At 54.3% G+C, this 20,184-nt stretch overlaps 9 protein-coding genes across 9 annotated transcripts; 5 read left to right on the top strand and 4 right to left on the bottom strand.

The window, feature by feature from the left end:
• Positions 1-406: 406 nt before the first annotated feature.
• Positions 407-1,925, bottom strand: F5Z01DRAFT_699576 (uncharacterized protein; the record flags this gene model as incomplete). The annotated part of the gene is made up of 4 exons (XM_046266389.1): positions 407-1,082; positions 1,155-1,380; positions 1,442-1,532; positions 1,579-1,925. The coding sequence occupies 4 exons, from the start codon at positions 1,923-1,925 to the stop codon at positions 889-891; spliced, it is 858 nt and encodes a 285-aa protein (XP_046119697.1). The 3' UTR covers positions 407-888.
• Positions 1,926-3,471: 1,546 nt separating this feature from the next.
• On the top strand, positions 3,472-5,183 carry F5Z01DRAFT_699575 (kinase-like domain-containing protein; the record flags this gene model as incomplete). Its single annotated transcript, XM_046266388.1, is given in 5 exon segments — positions 3,472-3,494; positions 3,514-3,906; positions 3,974-4,300; positions 4,428-4,807; positions 4,870-5,183. The coding sequence occupies 5 exon segments, from the start codon at positions 3,472-3,474 to the stop codon at positions 5,181-5,183; spliced, it is 1,437 nt and encodes a 478-aa protein (XP_046119696.1).
• A 532-nt stretch (positions 5,184-5,715) lies between these two features.
• Positions 5,716-7,524, bottom strand: F5Z01DRAFT_652086 (putative glutamyl-tRNA amidotransferase subunit A). The gene has a single exon (XM_046263263.1). It carries the CDS (start codon positions 7,377-7,379, stop codon positions 5,796-5,798), a length of 1,584 nt encoding a protein of 527 aa, XP_046119695.1. The 5' UTR covers positions 7,380-7,524; the 3' UTR covers positions 5,716-5,795.
• Positions 7,525-7,671: 147 nt separating this feature from the next.
• Positions 7,672-8,916, top strand: F5Z01DRAFT_652084 (ring-opening amidohydrolase). The gene is made up of 2 exons (XM_046263262.1): positions 7,672-7,902; positions 7,970-8,916. The coding sequence occupies exons 1-2, from the start codon at positions 7,779-7,781 to the stop codon at positions 8,899-8,901; spliced, it is 1,056 nt and encodes a 351-aa protein (XP_046119694.1). The 5' UTR covers positions 7,672-7,778; the 3' UTR covers positions 8,902-8,916.
• Positions 8,917-9,339: 423 nt separating this feature from the next.
• Positions 9,340-9,998, top strand: F5Z01DRAFT_680742 (ribonuclease III domain-containing protein; the record flags this gene model as incomplete). Its single annotated transcript, XM_046265621.1, has 3 exons — positions 9,340-9,580; positions 9,651-9,889; positions 9,975-9,998. 3 exons carry the CDS (start codon positions 9,340-9,342, stop codon positions 9,996-9,998), a joined length of 504 nt encoding a protein of 167 aa, XP_046119693.1.
• Positions 9,999-11,207: 1,209 nt separating this feature from the next.
• Positions 11,208-13,214, top strand: F5Z01DRAFT_557119 (permease). Its single transcript, XM_046260671.1, has 2 exons — positions 11,208-11,822; positions 11,881-13,214. The coding sequence occupies exons 1-2, from the start codon at positions 11,407-11,409 to the stop codon at positions 13,076-13,078; spliced, it is 1,614 nt and encodes a 537-aa protein (XP_046119692.1). The 5' UTR covers positions 11,208-11,406; the 3' UTR covers positions 13,079-13,214.
• Positions 13,203-15,718, bottom strand: F5Z01DRAFT_635385 (fungal-specific transcription factor domain-containing protein; the record flags this gene model as incomplete). Its single annotated transcript, XM_046262147.1, has 8 exons — positions 13,203-13,262; positions 13,292-13,737; positions 13,809-14,152; positions 14,210-14,419; positions 14,473-14,856; positions 14,922-15,329; positions 15,412-15,490; positions 15,562-15,718. 8 exons carry the CDS (start codon positions 15,716-15,718, stop codon positions 13,203-13,205), a joined length of 2,088 nt encoding a protein of 695 aa, XP_046119691.1.
• A 176-nt stretch (positions 15,719-15,894) lies between these two features.
• F5Z01DRAFT_652072 (uncharacterized protein) lies at positions 15,895-17,954 on the top strand. The gene has a single exon (XM_046263261.1). The coding sequence runs from the start codon at positions 16,149-16,151 to the stop codon at positions 17,760-17,762; it is 1,614 nt and encodes a 537-aa protein (XP_046119690.1). The 5' UTR covers positions 15,895-16,148; the 3' UTR covers positions 17,763-17,954.
• Positions 17,955-18,385: 431 nt separating this feature from the next.
• F5Z01DRAFT_699546 (uncharacterized protein) lies at positions 18,386-19,700 on the bottom strand (the record flags this gene model as incomplete). Its single annotated transcript, XM_046266387.1, has 4 exons — positions 18,386-18,669; positions 18,788-19,001; positions 19,112-19,149; positions 19,208-19,700. The coding sequence occupies 4 exons, from the start codon at positions 19,698-19,700 to the stop codon at positions 18,488-18,490; spliced, it is 927 nt and encodes a 308-aa protein (XP_046119689.1). The 3' UTR covers positions 18,386-18,487.
• Positions 19,701-20,184: the final 484 nt, after the last annotated feature.

Here is a 20,184-nt window from a genome sequence, read left to right as displayed (position 1 = left end):
GAAAGAGATTTGCTTCTGCCCTCGATCCATGTCCCTCCTCGGGGCTGGCGTTCAACGAGGTGAACGCGTTGGCTCCAAGCAAAAGGGGCGAGCACGGAATGTGGGTAGAATGTAACGCTACCCCACAAACTGCTTGTCTTGGATCCTTGGCTACGTGTATTCAGCCTCCTCAAGACAAATAAAGTACGCCGTAAAACCAAAGCCAAGCTCCCAGCCGGCCCTGAGTGGGCTCGCCGCTGCCCCTGGCCGCCTTGGCGGCTTGGCCGACGTCTGGTCCGTGTCCTTGCACGGCCGGCCGAATCCCGGAGGCTCCACTTACCGGTTACGGGATCCCGAGCCGCAGTGCGCCACGATCGGATGTTAGTATATAATCAATTTAAAAATCGAATCCAGTCAAAGAGATATGGTTTGAATGATTATTATTGCCAAAGGTCAATGACACGATGTAGGAGGTTAGAAACGATAGTAAGAGCACGGGGTTCCGGGTATGCAAACAAAAAAAGGGGTAACTATATACAACAGCCGGTATTCGTTGGTCGTCACCAACCCAACTACATCAGTACTCTTACCTATGAGGATGATGCCTTACAAAGGGGTATACAATTCCTCCAAGATGGTACGCGTACTCTCGAACCCCTGGCTGGCGCTGATCGCCATTGCCGTCATCATACCTATTGTGCTGGTGTTCTTGTTCGTCTTGGTCAGGACACGTGGGTTCCTCTGGATCGCGAGGCGTACGACCAGAGCCATTCCGAAGCACTGCAATAATGAGTTATTGTCAGATGCTGCAACACAATAAAACTCAATAGTGATACTAGGAAGAGAACCTCGAATCGTGTATTTGGGCCATCGGCCAACCGTTCAATTGTAGACCACTGCACAGCGCCACTAGAACCTCGCACCGCCATCCTTCTCCGAGAGACCCTCAACACCGACCTTGAGAAAGTGCTCTTCCTCGTGGACACGCTTTCCAATGTCCTCTTTCATCTCTAAGACATCCCAGTTCGCCCAGACAAACCGACCGTGCAAAAAGGTAGCCTCCGGGCTCGCGGCCCAGACGGCAAAATGGCCAGGGAGGTTCTCTGGTAGTCGACGCGGATTCAGTGAACATTTTACGTAGGGAAAGGCCGTGGAAAGGTTGTTGGCGAGCGTACCGTTGTCAAAATGAAACCCGCTGTCAGCGTACCCCTCCTTTCGCGCTGATTCAGTGAGAATGCCTCCGGGATGGAAGCTTACAATCCGCAGCTCGTTGGGGTTCGAGTCCTTTGCGATTTGTTGGACGAGGGCGAGTGCGGCATTCTTGGTTAGTCCGTATGTCGGACGGTCCGCGCCTATGGTCGTCCACATGTACGCCGTAATGGTGGAGACGTTGAGAAGAAACTGAAGCCCAGTTGGCGATGTATGTTCAAGTTAAGTAGACGATTTGTCCAAATTTGCTTGCCTTCTTTCCCGTTCCCGTTGTCTGTTTCCAGAAGCCGAGGGTCATGGCCAGCGGAGAGCGCACGTTGGCCTCAAGATCCCCCCCAGGTACTCTCGAGTGTGTTCTCCAATATATGCGATTTGCTCCCGTAGGCAGACGCGCTCAAGACCAGAGCGTGGACGTAGATGCCTTGAGCATGCAAGGTGGACCAGAGCGCCTCGATGGCGGGAAGACTGTAGACGTCGACCGTTCTACCCTCTGCGACGTCGCGTCCTGCCTCGTGGTTGAGGGTCGTTGCAGCGGACTCGACAACTTCCCGCCGCCGGCCGAGAATGATCACGCGAGCGGCTCCTGCGGTGACAAAGGAGCGCGCAATGGCAAAGCCGATTCCTGAGCTGCCACGAGAGACGATGACGGTCTTTCCCGACTGGCTCAGCTGTGGGAGTGTCGGCGAGATGGCAGGATACGTCTCCCTGTGGTACAGTTTGAGGGACGGAAGGCTCATTTTGAAGGGTGTGATCAAGTGGTGATGTGATGGGCTGTGTTTGCAATGGGAGGTGACTGGAGCTTGGCTATAGTCTGGTAAAGCGTGGTGTAATTCAAGCCAGACGTCGGAAATTGCGGAGAGATTCAGGGACACGGGACTGGGTACGTGTGTGGTAATGAATGGCAACGGATAAGTGAGTTGGATTCATCCATCTTTCTGATTGCGAACGCTGGTACGGTAGGATATTAGATCAAGAACTGCCAACCGTGTCACGTGCTGTGACAATCATCCATCCTATCCCTCTTCTATGAACGAAAAAATTCTTTACCCCCCTCAGCGCCCTGACTCTATCAGCTATACACGAGTATTATACATGTACACCATGCCTCCACCCGCGCCTCTACCCGTAGAGGAATCTATGCAATCATTCCTGCCCATTCCGCCGGAGCTCTTTATAACAAACCACCCCGAAAGGCATAAGTACGGGACGGAAGCTAACCGGCCTATTCGACACGACCTCGAACAAATCAATCAAGCGTCTCACTCACACGACCGCCTATACTCATAGGGCCTTACTATTTTCCGTACCGTCTACATAAGCGAGTCTGACGACTCGTTTCCCCAGGCTATAGAAAGCCTACACGCACTAGCTAACGAATACGCCCTTGGCGAGCTATCGCTAAAAAGGGGCCGGCTCGAACCTCCCCTAGACCCCGCGCCTAACGAGGCCTTAGCTAAGAGGTTCTATTGTAATATTATCTAGGACAAGTCCGTCCTCGATGGCGTAGGGCCCGACACGGTGGGCGGGTTATTTAACGCGTGGGTCATAGAGCATAACCACGATAAGGGCCGGTGATTGCCGGAATATGCATACTTCGGCCGTTCGTTCGGGCGGTTCGAGTTCTACATTATGCTCGACCAGCAGGGGATCGACCACTTACTATAGATAAAAATACCTCTACGACTCTAAATGCGGCGTCCCGGCCAGCTCTACGTTAAGGTGGTCGCGGCCGTCAAGCGCTAAGACCTTAGCGGGCATGGATAGGTGGATGGCCACGAGACGGGCAGGCTGTGGCTCAGGGCCGGGCTCGGGAGTCCTGTCATGGGCCTTTGCATTGGGTTGATAGACGTCGACGCCAGCCTCGACGAACTAGGGCTGCCCGATCAGGTAGATGGCATCTTGAATTACTTCTGAGGGGAAGCTAGTCTGCTATGACACTTTGCTGCCAAGATACATACACATACATGCGCGCGCGGCGTAGCCTAATAATAAAATAATAAAAACGGTAGCGGAAGGAGAAAATAATCGGCGCGGACGGTAGGTTTAATCACGTAATATAGGATTAAGATAGGGAAGCCTCCCGTATTTTCCACTAGGTATGGTCGCATGTGTTAGTTAGTGGTGGGAGATCACTATAACAAGGTTATAGTAAAGCTCGAGAACGTGTCGGGAGAGGTCGACAGCACCAGTGCTACTACTATCCTCAGCACCCTCCCCTGATTCCATTTGTTGTTTGTATGATATTGAATTTCTATGGAGTTGTTGATCTAATATCCCACCGCCATGGGTGCCGAATCACGTGCGATGTATTTGTTTGTCAATTAGAGTCAACCTGCAGGCTGCTGCCTCGCCCATCCCTCACTTCGCCTGCACCCGCTCCCTCGACATCATGGGCGACTTCACTCCCGTGCCAGAAGGGCGCGAGAGGATTTTCGCATTCGCCAAATTCAACCTCGATGCACTCCTTTCTCTTGCTACACAGCTTCGAGGCAGCAGGCCATGCACCACAGACGTGTCAAAGAGACCGAAAACCGGAAGTTTGAATTGGGTCATCTTCATCACCTTTGACCATGAGATCGAATGGGTCTTTCGCTCCCCGCGCCGCAGCATGAGCATCAAGACCGAATCGCATTACAAGATGATCATCAGTGAAGCTTGTACCTTGAAGTATCTGGGGAAGCACAGCTCGGCCCCGGTCCCAGAAGTCTACTCCTTCAGGTTAGCTGACAGATATACGGTATAACGTCTTTGCCATTGTTTCTGATCGCTGACTCGTCAAAACTAGTGGCTCTCACGACAACGAGATTGGGGTGCCTTATATTCTCATGAGCAAGGCTTCCGGCCGCGCCCTTTCTGAGTATGACTGGTCCGAGGCATCTCGAATACCGGGCTATACGCTGCGGACCCCACTCCTGCCCCTGACAGACCGAAACCGAGAGAAAATAATGGGCCAGCTCAGAGGGATCATGTCATTACTTTCGGAGATTCATTTTGACAAAATTGGGTCATTATTCGAAGCCCAAGACGGCAGCAGCGACTGCTCTGTTGGCGAGTGCCTGAATCCATCGCTCTTCTGGGAAAAGAGGGATACGCTTGAAGGCATTGACCCGAGGTCCCTTTGACCAAGAGAGCCAGTACTTCAGCTCACTGATATCGGCTTTTGTGTCTCACGCCAAAGAGCTTCGACTGAGCCCGCACAACTTTTTTGCCCCGATCCCTGATGCTTTCGAGTACCGTAGCTGGGCCAGTTACAAAGCAGCAGTAGACAGGTGGGAAGATTTTTACCTGCTTGGGGAGGGAGCCGAAGGCAGCAAAAATCGGCTATCATACTGTCTCGCCGGCGAGTTCCTGCGCGAGATGATCCCTTCTCTCACCTCTCACGCCTCTCAGAGTCGGGGGTTTGCCCCTTGTCATCCCGACCTACACACTGGCAATATATTTGTGGATGAAAACTTCAATGTGACATCCATCATCGATTGGGGTTCGGCGTACGCAGGCCCTCTATCCGAGCTGCTCGCCACTCCGGGCCTCAGCGGCTCGATCTCACCACCGGGAGAATCGATTGTTGCTGCCTTCCGGGCAGGCTTCGGCCAGGGAGGGAAACGGTCGAACCGGAGCTGTGGGTGAAAGGTGAGATGATGTGGAGTTTCTCTCGGCTGCTGCGACTGCTCTATACCCAAGATTACACGCTCTTTAAAACCTTGTTCGAGCTTGCGCACGAGGACGGATCGGACGATATTCCCCGGATGTTTCACCAGAGGAGCATGCAGGAGCATGGGAAAGAACTGCTGGCTAAGCTGCGAGAGGATGCCGAGGGGGAAGAAACGGAGGAGGACGAGTCTGAAGAGGAGGAAGGTGGTCCTAAGATGAAGACTGAGAGGATTGCCGTTGCGAGAAAGCTGATGTTGATGTCGGAAACGAATCCGAATTTTGTGGCGGACAAGAGGTTGTGGCGATGGCTCGGGGATGCACTGGACAAGGCAGACTTTGAATAGCTCACTTCTCAGGCCTGCTACTCTACCAGAAACTTATTTTACAACGACATAGTGGAATTGGTGATAGAGTCATGTTCAAGCTGCTATTTTCAGGCCAAGAATATAACAGTTTCAAAGCGATTGTATTGTTATTATTGCTAAAAGGAGAAAAGAAACCCAGCACATCACCCACAAAATCATATTCAACCTCGATGGTTTTACCAGTAATATCAACTTCAATCTGTATCATTGGTCAGCTGTTTCGATCAGACAACCTGCTACGCAGGTACCGAGGTTCCGGGTATATAAATACAAAAAAGGGGCAAAAAAACATACAACAGCCGGTATTCGCTGGTCGTCACCGACCCAACTACTAATCAACCCCTCAGCGGCTTGACTATGGGAGAGCGGACGGGATCCCGTATTTTCCACTGGGTATGGTCGTATGTAATGGTTAAGGGTGGACAGTTATTATAACAAGCTTACGCTCAAGCTCGAGAAAGGCTGAGAAGAGGTCCTCCTAGAAGCCGAGGACGTGTATGCTCCTGATAAAGATTCATGTTCCCTTTGGTTTTAATTTCATTCGTTGATAGTACGTATGACACTGACTTGGTATAGAGTTCTTTCTATTTCTTACAGTAGACTATTTCCGATGAGTCCCTCCGACTCGTCCCAGCTCTCGCTCATCAACCGCTGTCCCAGCTGCAACAGATCCTCGTCCCGTCCCGATGTCGATATGAGGGTGACACCAAAGGGCATCTTCTTGCCATTCCTGCTGGTCCACGTCCCCCCAATGGGCACAGACACGGCGCAGAGATCGAGCAAGTTGACAAAGTGGGTGAAGCTGCCCAGTCGCTTGTTGAGCTCGATGGGGTCCGCGAGGATCTCGGCGACCGTGGGGTGCGTGGCCGTGGAGGGCACCACGAGCACGTCTATGCCTTCTCGGCCGGTAGAGGAGGAAGGAGAAGGGAAGCGGAACTGCCGTGCGGCCTTGCGTTTGTACTCGGCCAAGGTAAACATGTCCTCGTACGCCCGCACGGCGTCAAAGCCCTGGCTCGCACTGAAAATGTCCCGCACGACGGGGTGCATGCCCTCCGTGGAATGTGTGTCCATGTACGACTTGAAGGCGACAAGACGTTGCGCGACAATGGAGCTACCATACAACATTGCGTTGGCGGAGGCGAAGGGGGAATAGTCAAAGCCGGCTCCGTGCTCAGTGTCCATGAAGCTCATGGTCGGCAGCTTGGCCGTCACCTTATGAAACAGAGCAGCGTATGGCTCTGATAATGCGGCTGACACAACATCCGGCGGCGGCAGAGCATAGCGCACCCTCCCATTGTTGCTCGCGTCCCACCAGGAAGGCTGGGCTGCCAAGACGGAAAGCTGTGCTTCATCTCGTGCATAGACATCGTTCTCATCATACGCTCGCATAGTGCTCAAGGCCATACGCGCTGACTGGACAGTCTTGGCTATGACGGTGATGCAGTCCGCCGTTTTGCACGCCGGGACCAACCCGACAGTCGAGATGGTGCCCAGGGTTGGCTTCAAGCCCACCATACCATTCAAGGCCGCCGGAACGCGCGTGCTCCCGGCCGTGTCGGTGGCCACAGCAAAGGCTACGAGGCCCGCGGCGACGCTGACGACAGAGCCAGAGGAGCTGCCGCCCGAGACATAGTCACTGTCATGCACACAGCGCGGGATCCCATACGGCGACCGGGTACCGTTCAACCCGGTAGCGAACTGGTCGAGATTGGTCTTGCCGATCAATATGGCGCCAGCGGATACCAAGCGCTGGACGACGGGCGCCGTCTGCGTCGCCGTGTAGGCGTACGTCGGGCATGCGAGCGTCGTGGGAAGCCCAGCAATGTCGATTGAGTCCTTGACCGAGAAGGTGACACCGTACAAGGGCGGCCTCGACACTGGTTCAGGGTACTGTCGCGCCAACTGCTCGGCCGCGGCCAAGGCCTCGGATTCGGGCACCAATGTGATCCATACTGCCTTGTCTAGATGGCTGTGTAATTTCCTGTACGTGGCGCGGACAACGTCTGCGGGTGTTGCGGCGTCGCAAGCGTATAGTCTCTGGAGATTCTCCACGGTCACCTCTCCAATGTTCAGATCCAGGGCGGTGACAATAGGGTTATGCGACTTGATGGACTGTGAGCATGATGGAGTAAAGTCTGGTGCTGCGCTGGGGGCGACGAGAGCTGCGGGTGCCATCTCTGCTTGGTGGTGTTCGGACTTTGAAGGCTCGGTGATGTCGACAGAACAAGACAGAAGGTTGCTTGTCTGGCGACCCTGTAGGCTCAGCCCCAGACTTCACCATGTATTATTATACCATTGTCAACGAAAGAATCAACTGTCTGGTTGGTACTCGTCCAATCCGGAGATAAGAGCGGGCGGACTGGCGGAGCGGCGGGCGGGCGGCGGCCCACCGACTCCGACGGCGGCCCGCCGCCCGCCGGACTCGGCGAGAGGGGCCCCATTTCTCCTAAAGCCTCAACTGCTTGTGGGATCTGTCCAGTGACATCCAAATGGATTTGATGAGTACAATGACCCTTTTCTCTTTCTCTATTCTTTTCAAGTAGCATAGAGCCATCTCTACGTGCTGTGAACAACATGGCGCCGGTTCAGATCCTCAAGTTCCCAATATCCTCACCAGGGGACACCTCTCCGCTGCAGAAGATTCAAGAAGCCGGATACGACCCATCCCAGATCCTGGCCGTTGTAGGGAAAACAGAAGGTAGGTCTCATGTTGCTTACATGAATCACACGGGCTTCTCTATGACACTTGGCTCACCCGGAAATAGGCAACGGCTGTGTCAACGACTTCTCCCGCACTCTCGCCTCGGCCGTCTGGGAACCTCTGATCCCGGCCGACGCGGTCACCGTCTTCTCCGGCGGCACAGAAGGGGTGCTGAGCCCTCACGTCACCTTCTTCCTTCGGGAAACTGGCGACGCCACGACCGGTCTGTCCGCGTCGGTGGGCCACACGCGGACGCTGGCCCCTCATGAGGTCGGCACGGAAGAGCAGACGCGCCAGGTGGCCACGACCGTCGCCCAACTCATACGTCAAATGGACGTGACGCCGGAGCAGGTGCATCTGGTGCTCGTCAAGTGTCCGCTGCTGACGAGCGACAAGCTGCAGGCCATCCGGGCGCAGGGCAGGGTGCCCATCACGTCGGACACGTATGAGAGCATGGCCCGGTCCCGGTATGCGAGTGCCATTGGCATCGCTGCGGCGCTCGGTGAGGTGCCAGAAGGCGGCGTGCCGGCGATTATGCGCCCAGGACAAGGAGAGCACCATTGGAGCGCGAAAGCGAGCTGCAGCAGCGGTGCTGAGCTCGACGACTGCCACATCCTCGTGCTAGCATCTTCGTCCCCCACGTCGTCCTCGTCACCACCGCGGGAGCAGCGTCTCCATGCGGTGTCCCGTCCCATGGCAGACGCCATGGACGCCGCGTCGATTCTGCATCTCCTCGACCAGGTCAGGAAGGACGACGGGGAGGTCTTGCAGGTCTTTGCCAAGGCTGAGGCCGACCCGTCTGGCCGGGTGAGGGGCTTCCGCCACACCATGAATACAGACAGTGATATCCATAGCACCAGGCACGCCAGGGCGGCGGTGGGCGGCCTGATTGCGGGTCTCGTGTCGGACGCACAGATCTACGTGAGCGGCGGCGGGGAGGGACAGGGGCCATCCGGGGGAGGGAGTCTGTGCTTGGTCTATAGAACGCCAGGGTAGTACATACATGTAGATAGACAAGACTGTATATGCATGACCTAACTGCTCAGATAGACCACCTTGATATTAGCATCAACCCCTTCCCAAACCATACGCCGCCGCGGCCTGTATGGAGAACTCCTGATCTGAGATCCAGAGCTACGCAGTGCCAACACATTTAGCATGGAATGCAACGATAAGCAGTGAGGCGACTGGACGGTGGCTGTATGTCTGAGTCACACTGAGGGGTTGTCTCACAACTCTGCTTCGCGTGCATACGTACTTGTTGGTGTGTTACGACCCAACACGCGAGCGTATGCGCATCTCCATTTAGCCTGGACTTCACACTTTATAAAAGCCCAGTCCATCCCCCGTCTCATGTTGGGTCCTCCTTAAACCTTTCTTGCCAAAATCAATTTCCATATTCTTCCCCTACTCCATTCCTTCGTCGCAGAAACCATGGATTTCTCTTCCAACTTTGGCCCAAAGGTCTCCCGGTGCGAGAAAATCATCCAATACTCGTTCAATTCGAAGGTACTCTGCGCCAAGGCCCTGAACGCTGCAGCGGACTCCAAGTCTGTTTATATCTTGGATGGCCTTTCTCGACAGATGCCCAAGAACGACCGCCTCGCTGTCTATGGCGATTCCGTTGCCGCTTGCTACTTGTGCAGCATCTGGGAGCAGCGGGGACTTGCCAAACGTTAGTCACAAGTTTTTGAATCTATAAACAGAATTCGAGAGCGGGCACAGCTAACATATACATCGCAAAGATTGCTGGACTACGCTTCGGCAAGGCCTTCTCAGCAACGAGAATCTTGCTCGAGTCGGTACGGAACATGGCCTCGACAACTGCATTAACGTCAATGGCGGCACCGAACGGGCTACACCCAAAATGGTCGCTACGACTGTTGAAGCTATCCTCGGCGCTGTGGAGAGAGACGGCGGCTATGATACTCTCGCTCGAGTTATGGCTCATCTGGGTCTCACACAGCATGGCCTACTTTTATCGGTAACGTTCCGTCTCCTCCCCCATCTCCTTCATATATGCAGATCGGCTGCGCGTTACTCACTTGATCTTCTAGGTCCCTTCGTAGCTGTCATGGGACCACCTTTTGTGAGGCCACCGTGGTCCCCGTACGTGATCGAGAGGTGCTCGCCTGCATAAACTTCCCCTTGAAAGGCGGGACCGAGTCTCTTGGCCATGATGGCGCTGTCCTCTAGACTCGGATCTGTTTTTTCCCTTGAGAAGCTATCCAGGCTGTCACTTTTGGATTACGCGCAGGGACCACGGCGAACTCACAAGAGGGAATTCCATGACGGCTACGAAGCCTGGACCGCTTGGTCCACGACGAAGCACCCCTACGTCGAGTTTCCATCAAGCGTAGGCGTTGGGGCTGAATCGACGTCGTACCGCCGGAGGTTGACATGGTCATTCCACAATGTCGTCGTTGTCAAATTCGGGCCTCTAACACGGCGCTTATAGGACTGAACCCTTGGTTGACTCAGGAGCAGTGTCAGTGAGGTGTGTTATATGGAAACAGGAATCCCGAATGAGGAACGAAGTGACCCTTTGTAACTCATTCGGCATCATTGGGGAAGAAGTTGCACTTGAAGGAAAGAAAATGTAGTTCGAATAATCACTCACTCGATGGGAGGTTCGGGGGCCCTGATGAAACTTATTTGAACCCATCCAATCTTGACTCCCAAGGCTCGTTTTGACAGTCCTCGACAATGTTCATTGCATCATTCCCAAGGTCTCGCTGATAGATCCCCCATATCTTCGCTTGGCACGGATGGACTCAGTACATGTATACATGTAACGTTTGCAGGTCAGATTGGTCGACGCGAAGACTGGAAACAGGAAGTACGTGCCGGCAGCCATGTAGCCAGCCATGGGCAACTCCGTACCGGATCAGGTAGTGGAAAACCTTGGTCAACGCTAATGGCTATCAATGATTCTGTATACTCTCGCTCCCGCAGCTGCACATTGCACTTTGACGATCCATTCATAGCTTGTTGCGTGCCAGTCCGAAGCCTTGAACGCACTCGTCAATTGAAGAATGACAGAGCCAGTGAGCAGTGCGCTACGTGGGAGGAGGTCGACGAGTAAAATTCCTCCGGTTCAGCCGCTCTCAAGATCGGCGGCCCGCCTTAGATAAGGCGGCGCGCCTCCAGTCGCCGCAAAGAACAGCCAGCGGGCCGCCTGTGCTGCTATCTTATCTGGCCATGATCAGTTTTACGCGTCCTTATCCTGGGGTCCAGTCGACAACACAAGCGAGCGGGCGCACCTCCAGTCCCAGACTGCCGGTTACTTATCGCCAGACTCAAGGGGCACTGGATCGGGAATGATTCAACTACGTATAGTCGTAGCCTTGGCCGGTGGACGAGCGTTGGCATCATGGACGTAATGGACTGAATGTATTAAAGAAAAGCCATTGCCAACAATCATCCATCTTTCCATGCGAGTGCACTCTCTACTTGCCTTTCTACAAGCCTCTCCCATTGCATCGCCATCAAATCGCCATCATGCCTCTCCGCAAATTGGCAAGCAGGCTCACTCTGCACCCCAGACCATCCGAATGCTTCCCTGGCACCGACTTCTCCAACGCCGACATGGATCCCGTCCCCGTCACCCGCCGGACCTGGACTTGGTACAGCGTCGGCGGCTTCTGGATCTCCGAGGGCTTCCAGATCCCCATCCTGCAGATGGCCGGCTCCCTCGTCGCCAACGGCCTCAGCCCCGGCATGGCCATGGGCGCCATTGTCCTCGGCACCTGTCTCGTCATGATCCCCTGCGCGCTGACTGGCTACGTCGGCGCAAAGACGGGGCTCAACTACCCCGTCATGAACAGAGCGTGCTGGGGACTGCAGGGGACCAAGTTCGCAGTCGCTGTCCGAGGCGTCGTGGCCATCTTCTGGTGCGGTGTACAATTCACTACGGGGTATGTCTAGTCCTTTTCCCCGTCCGTGGGCTTTTCGCTAACCAAAAGGGCGATATAGGGGCTCGTGCGTGTATCAGATGCTCCGAGCCATATGGCCGTCTTTGGACTCTCGCGTGCCAAACCGACTGCCTGAGAGCGCCAACATCACCTCGGTGAACCTCCTATGCTTCTTTCTCTTCTTGATCATCAGCCTGCCCTTCTTCTACATCAACGTGTCGAAGCTCCGCTGGGTGTTTCTCGTCAAGATGGTCATGATGCCACTGGGCGGGCTGGCCCTCTTCATTTGGAGCGTCGTCGTGGCCAAAGGTTTTGGGCCCATCTTCTCGCAACCCACACACGTCTCGAGCGGCCGGACGGTGGCCTTTACCTTTGTGAGCGCCATCACATCCGCCATTGGACCCCAGGCGACGTTTGCCCTCAACATGGGCGACTTTTGCCGCTACGCCAAGTCGCCCCGCGGTGCCTTGTGGTCGCAGGTCATCATGATGCCCGTGTGCATCACCCTGACCGCCTTTCTGGGCGTGACGCTGGCGTCGGCGTCCGTCGTCATCTACAACGTCGATGCACCCCTCTGGAACCCCCTGGATGTCGTGGCCCGGTTCGACAGCCGTACGGCTGCCTTCTTTGTCAGCCTCATGTTCGCCTTTGCGACGCTCTGCACCAACATTGCCGGTAATACAGTGGCGTTTGGGAACGACTTTATGGCGCTGTTGCCAAAGTGGGTGGATGTGCGCCGGGGCCAGTTTATCTGCGCCGTCTTGGCCATCTGCACCACGCCTTGGAACATTTTGGCGAGCAGCGCCAACTTTCTCAATTTCCTCAACGCATACAGCGTCTTTCTCGGACCCATGTGCGGCATCATGCTGTGTGATTATTGGATCCTCCGCAAGGGGTACCTCAACATTGAGCAGCTGTACATCCGCCACGGGTTCTATTGGTACACCAAGGGCTGGAATCCCCGTGCGGCGGCGGCATTTCTCATCGCCCTCGTACCAGGTTTGCCGGGATTGATCAATGCCGTCAACCCTGGAGTGGACGTCCCAGAGGGCTTTCAGAACATATACACCCTGAACTGGCTAGTCGGTGTCGTGGTTGCTGGCGTTTTGTATTACGGGTTGAGCGTTCTCTTCAAGGTTCCTGCGGACTCTCTGGTCAAAGGCTCCCAGGAGGATAGGGGCGAAGAGTGGTTATTGACGGGCACGAGTGTGATTTGCGGCGTAGAGGAGATCCAGGTAGAGAAAGGCCGCGAACAGTAAACTTTGGACCTTCTTTGATACCCTTAATACTATCGTCTCCTTTTATACTGGTCCCTGGTTTGGATCTCCCTGCTCCGATGGCTGGGACTCGTACTCCAGTGTCCGTGTTGTCGCCCCCGCGAAATCAAACGCGGGAGACAGCGGGTACAACAAAGGCGGGAGTTGATGTTGCCGGAGACGTGAACTGTGTAGAGGTGACTGGTTCTCCATCACGTTGAGGACAGCGTCTTCGTAGAAGAAGGATGTAGGAAAAGTGTCGTCGAGTCCCTCTGATGAGGCGTTCTCTTGCGCCCATTGTATTGCCTGCTCCTTGGGGCGTGCCTCGCGAATGGCGCTCGCTTGTCCAGCTTGCATGTCAGCAGTTGTGGCAACTTGAGACCCTGGCGATGGGGCGTCACTGCTCGCCCTTGGCGTCCCTGTCTCCACTGGTGTGGATTGACCGACAATGTCCTCGGCCGTCAGCTCATGGATGTGAGAAAGTGATAGGTCGAGTCTTTGCACAGCAAAATCCATGTACTCTGTAGCACGGCTGTTGACTCGGAGCAACCATCGGTAGTTACTCAGGGTCTTCTTATACGTCTCGGCCTCTTTAGTGGACTGCGATGTAATGAACATGAGTGCTGTAAAGGTACCAATCGTAACAAGACAGTACCCGCTGGCTACAAAGTCAGACGTAGGTAAGCGACCGTTTCACGTGAAAATGGACAATGTGGGCTCAGAAGTGACATACGCGAATACCAGAATGCTTGCAAGTGCTGCCCTCCCAGCCTTGCCACAAGATCGACCGCGGATGTGACCCGTTCTTTAGCAGCGCCGCGGCAGATCTGCACAATGTATGGATCGCACGGGTGGCGGAGCAGCGACCGCAGGAGGACACGGTGAAGCGTGAACTCGGCCGCGAAGTAGGCCAGATGTAAGGACGCGTTCGGGGATAGTCTTTGGCTCGCGGATGCGTCCAATTGAAGCGAGGCAGGCAAGTCCCGGTGCCATTCTCGTAGTTTGACTTGAATGGGTTTGATCTGCTCCAGCACGGTCCTGATGTTAGAAGACTTGTCCGCCAAGGCCTTCCGCGAGCTAACGGAGTTCTTGTCAGATAGTCTCGTGGGGTTCGGAGAGAGGTAGGTGGCTCACTAGAATTTCTGCAGCATTTGGCTGACAATGTGAGTCAAAAAGATCATCGATTCGAAGGCTTTTCCCCCGGCAACAACATCCACGCTGCCCTCAATTGAGCCGTCGGCTTCTTCTTCATCCTCAGTGTCCGCAAAGTCCTCTGCAGACAGAGCCCCAGGCGTCCAATCGTCGTCGATGATGTGCGAGGGTCGACCGCGGCAAAGCGCCATCCTTTGCGCAGTTGTAAGCTTCGCGCCTGGCGGTCGTATGGCCGATTTGCTTACCATTTATCCATCATATAGATGGCCCAGCCTAGACGTCTTCTCAAGCCGCTTTCCCACGTTGGAATGGTCCAACCAGCACAGTTGGAATCGATTCCGAGATCTTGCGCGACAGCAACCATCTGCGCGCTCAAGGCCCAAGCGCCCTCATGAGACCACTCATGTTGCAGAAGCAACAAGCCACCTTGAAGGGTCGATAACTTGGGTCTATCTATCACGCTTTGCAGAGACCTGCGAGCAATGCGCTCGAGACCGTCAATGTCCGGCTTTTTCTGCGCAGAAAGCTCCCGATCATGGTGCCACCATTTGACGGCAAGCATGTAGACTCCGGCGAGGCACGGCGAGGAGAACTCGCGATGCGTCCGCGCGTACTTTTCCATGAACGTTCTGGACACACACAAAAGAGGGTTAGCCTGAGTATAAGGCGGCATGATTGGGCCAGAGAAACTGACTTCTTGTCCAGTATAGGAAAGCAAGGATGGACCATTCGAAAGTAGAGGTTCACGAGACTCTTTCCGTGAGGCGTTACAATCTTCTCAATGGCATCCAACTCCTGCAACTCTTGCGCGCGGACTCGCGTACGGCTGTATGGCACCAGTGCAAAATGCGTGTGGCGGGAGACACGTCGACAATGGGTCCCATTCGGGAACTGAATCTCTTGCTTGTCATCGACAGGCCGAAGGGCCAGGAGGTCTGGATCTAGTTCGTCAGAGGGACCAATGTACCGTATGTACCGATGCTGCTGCAGTCCAAGATTGGTCTTGAGGAGCGACGGCATAGGCAGGGCGTCATAGTCTTCAATCACGCCAGCCGCGTCATCGTACGAATGGACATCGATGTCGGCTGACGTTTCATTGTTCCTGGGCAGCGAGACTTAGATGACATGGTGCACATGGCGGCAAGGGCTTGGGTAAGCAAGCCATGATGGGTTGCGCAACGTACTGGACGCGTTGCCTAGCTGGCAGCCCCCCGAGTTGATCAGGCGCCGGACGCTTGAGGGACCCTCGATCCACCGCCTGCTCTGTAAAAGTACAATGGCCTGCACCAGCTCGACAAAGTTGACATGCAAGCTGGCCGGCTTCTGTCACGCACCGACGCTTGCGTTTTCGGCAGGTATCGCATGGACGAGAACGTCTGCTCCCGTCGACGACATGATGAGCTTGATCCATTCCACTGCGCATCGGTGGAACGGCTCGTGCAACCTTAGGTGCAATTGACCATCAAGAAGGCAGTCTGTTTGATTGTACATGTAGGGACACGCGCTGTGAGCACAAAGTGAGACCCTGAAGGAGGAAAGCTCGAATGACGTTGTATCGGAAATTGGCCCACCGGTAGAATACCGGGCTGCCGCTCCTGTTAATGCAATATCGAGTCACGCTATTAATATGCGATCTCACGGTCAGACTACGTTCGATACTTAAGCATGTGCACGCATATAAATTTACTAGCATTTGGCGATATCGATGTCTACGAGCGTCCAGCCACGATTTCGTCGCGGATCCACATGACTCAAGCAGCAACGAATTGCGTATGAGTGTTGACGTGTTATATCAGAAATTCAGGTCCGCACGAGTGGTGGAGCTAGCCTAATAACGTGACCGCAATAGTCACACCTGTAACCCCTATCTTCCCTCCTCCACATCCATTCACTCTTTTCAGCTGCCCCCCAAACAGCCATTATGGCTTCGCAGGCTACTCTTGCTGGCCTTCCGAGCGAGTTGCTGGGTGGCATCGCTGCCGAATTGCCCACAAACCGCGACGTCAGAAACTTACGGCTGACTTGCAAGATTCTGAGCGAAGCCGTACTCGCTAGCCTTAAGCTCAGCCGGGTTTTTCTTTCCGCCCACCCGGTCAACATCGAGGTCTTGAGAGCTATTGCGGACCACGATTATTTCCGGTATAAGGTGACTGAGCTTATTTGGGATGATGCGCGATTCGTCAATAGAGGAGACGACGTGGGCTTCGATGAAGACGGCAGTGAATTGGACGAAGACGATATGGAAATAGCAGAAATGTACGCTGACGATCCCGATGAGCGGCCTCACCAAGGCCAGAAGTACCCAGAATGGTTTGGCATTGCTCTCGATTATAATTATCTTTGGGGTCCTGGCTTGGATAGACGTCTGAGCGAAGCTAAAAGGTTTTCCTCGGACTCGCAAAAGCTTGTTAGTCAAAGCGAAGCAGAGTTGCCTCCCGCGCGGGCATGGAAATATTATCGACAGTTGCTTCAACAGCAAGACGAGGTACTGCAATCGACACCCGCGCTTGATGAGGAAGCCTTAAAATACGCGCTTGCCCGCTTTCCTAATCTCAGGAGAATCACCCTCACGCCAGCTGCCCACGGCTTTCTCTTCATGCCGCTCTACCGCACCCCGCTGATCCGCCAACTCCCGCGTGGCCTGAACTACCCACTCCCGCGTGGCTGGCCGACAGCTCCTTACGCTGAGCCGGCCCCAGAGGCTCCTCTCTGGCAATCCGAGCACGTGAAGAACATGTGGAGGGGGTTTCGTATTATCACGCGGGCATTGGCTCAGGATGATTCCCACTCTGTCTCCGAGTTCCTCGTGGACGTTAACTACCTCGACAGTGGGTTGACGTACCATGTCTTTGATGACAAGTCCCATCAAGAGTACAAAGACTTGGTCACAGTCATGAGTCGACCAGGATTCAGAAGGCTTGATCTGTCTCTGTCGGCTGGCGATGCTGAGGATGGTGAGAACTGGACTGCCTCGACCCACGATAATCTGCGCCATGCTCTGGGCTGCGCAGCGCTGGAGCACTTCAGACTCAGCACGAATGCAAGCAGAGCTAGGAGTGGAATAAGACAACAGCTCGATAGTTTTATCCCGTTACGACAGCTTCTTCCGATAGAAGCGTGGCCGCGGTTGCGTCATTTCGGAATCGCAGGTATTGTCGTTGACACAAACGAACTTGTGGACGTGCTTGCAAGCCTACCAACCACTTTACGAACCGTGGAACTTAGCTTCCTCCTTTTCAAGGAGGGCGGCGGGGGAAGCTACAAGGAGCTTCTCGAAAAGATACGGGATAAGCTTCCCTGGGCTGACTGGGAGATTCGACCGACATTAATCCTGAAGACGCACTACCTTCCCAATCCCTACCACGGGAAGACCACGTGGTATAGTAAGGAAGCCACTCGGTTTATATATGGCGAACAAGAGCATCTATTTGGACAGAAGCCACACAAGGGCTTTAACTCGGTCCCGTATGGTAAAGGCCTGGGGGGTGTTTCTCGCGACGAGTTTGACCCGACGTGGGAAAAGCCAAGTGGGTGAGTGGAGTGGAAAGATTCGACTACAAATACATCGATAGTGGAGCAGATGGTGTTGAGCTTTTGAGTATGGTAGAGCAGTGTATAAAACAAGCATGACAACCCCAACTACCTCCTGAGCCGAGAACAGGGCGTTGGCCCGGACCATACCGTGCGCAGAGGAATTTTGCGAGCGAGGGTTGGATGTAGAGAAGCCAAGCTGCTTGAATCCGGGACCCCCCGGTGTATAGGGCACTCTCCTTTGACTCTGAACCCCTACTTCACACCAACGCAAACGTATGTCTCTGCTATAAGCCCTGTAAGGTCCTTCTGAACCGCTGGATTCCACTTCAAAAAATCGGCTTCCGAGATATTTTACCTCTTTGCAATCTCAACACAAACGCCCCCTCTTTTAACCTCGTAGAAATCGTCACACCCCATGGCCATGCCATCTTGAATGGGGCTGGGTGTTGCGCGAGAAGTATATACCTAGAATGGATAACCACCAGGTGATTGAAATAATCGAATCTCAGTAACAGGATCCAGGTCACTCCAGCGTAATAAAAAGTATGAAAGTGTATGCTGCTTTGGTTTGACATTTTGCAGCGAGAATACACGCCTTGAGAGATACGAGCTAAGCTTTGATGTCCACTGGCCCCTTGTATGTAAACATGCGAGCGAACAAGCAATCTGTGCACTCGACTTGCCGATGCCTGGTTTTCCAGATAGCTTGGTCCATCAGGCTGCCATTCAAGGACCTCCGGCGCGACCATTCAGGTCCCAATAGTAGTCTCCCTGCGCGCGGCACGTTCCAATGACACAGTAGTAGCCGCCACCACGGTTGTTCTTGTTCGGCGACCACATGACAAATGGATCGCTGTATTTGTTGGTAGGCCAGACGCAGCTGTTGTACTCGTGGTTGTGGACGGTATCTAGCACATTTCTGGTTAGCTTCAAGCCCGAAGTTTGTTCCAATCAATGACATCAAATCCCATCCTGCGCCTTCTCTTTGGAAGTGGTCAGGCTGGAGAAGGAGTCGCTCAAACTCACAAGCAGTGTGTGCCAGGTTGTACCAGACGCAGCCAGTTTCTCCGGTATGGGCGTAGCAGGTGTACTCGTTGCCGCTCGTCCATGACTGCTGGACCTCGAACCCGCCGCTGATCCAGCCATCGGCCGAGATCTCCGAGGTCCATCCAACGGTGAACGTCTTTGACTGTTCGTGGCCGACAGTGCACGTGTCAGAGCTACCGCAGAAGATGTTTTCCTATGACAGAAGATGGATGATAAGCAAGTTTCCTTTTCTTCAGGCTATTCCAAACAGTGATTGTGGCATCGATCTCGCGTTGCCGTGAAGGGAGGGAGAAAGGAACTTACAGAAATCTGCTGATGACGGTAGTTCTGGTGGGGGTTGCCTGCATAAATTGTCAGTCCATATGATAGGTTTTGGCATGTCCAGGGTGCTCATTATACCATCACCGATAAGTTCAGTAGAAGAGCTGGAAGTGCAGACGATCTGAGGGTCTCGCTCCTCGAGGTGACTGGCAGGCGAGGCGCTGCGGGCAGACACGTGGCTAGCCAAGTCGTCCACTTCGGCGTTTTCGTGGCAGTCGGCCTCTACGACCGGGTCCGCAGGAGGGTCCCAGTCTATATCGTGGCATTCGACCACAGCGGACTCTTCATTGTATACCTTGCTGCAGACGATGCCACCCGAGTATTCGACCTTGGAGTGCGCAAGGTACGAGTCTGTCCCAACTGTGACGTTTCCGAAGCCATTTTCATCGACTCCGGAGAAATCGATGCTCATAGGACCTTCAATGGTATCGGAACAGCTCTGGGCGATGAGCTGGTTGCTGGTGTCCGACACCCGCAGGGACTTGGTTCCCGACACTTTGTCGTGGCTCCAGAGAACGGACACGTCGATGGCGACGGCCGTCCCGACCAGTGCGAGAATCGAGAGATGCATGGTGAAAGACTTGAGATGGGTAGCAATGAGAGACCGCTGGTTGTGCTGTTTGATACTGCTGTGAGGCACTGATAGATGAGTCTCGGACGCGACGTTGGCTATTACTTATACTTCTTTCTCGACCTTGTGGACAGGAATGACATCAGCCGAGTCAGCTTCATGTTCGCATACATCGCTAGTGATTAGACTGTCTCGACATAGAGGAAGTCTACCCTGTCGAGCGTAGGACGTGCCGGTATGTTCAGCGGAAAAGGGATGCCGAAGCAATGCAACCACATACATTTACAAGGGCATACTCTACGAAGGACCAGCTCTCTTCTCTCAGAGGTTGGAGAGCTTGTCTTTGCCCAAGACTGCGCGTGGGTGTTCAAGGATCTGAATCCATTGTGGCCCGATGATATCAGCCCAGCTACAATATGCCGGGCTTTCCTAGTAGAGTAATGACGCGAAACACTTGGCGATAGCCCTCGATTATCAAATGAGA

The sequence above is a fragment of the Emericellopsis atlantica genome, assembly GCF_019669845.1.
Source record: "Emericellopsis atlantica unplaced genomic scaffold F5Z01scaffold_9, whole genome shotgun sequence".
NCBI lineage: Eukaryota > Fungi > Ascomycota > Sordariomycetes > Hypocreales > Bionectriaceae > Emericellopsis > Emericellopsis atlantica.
Note: the sequence above shows the minus strand (reverse complement) of the source record. Positions and strands in the feature narration are given on the sequence as shown.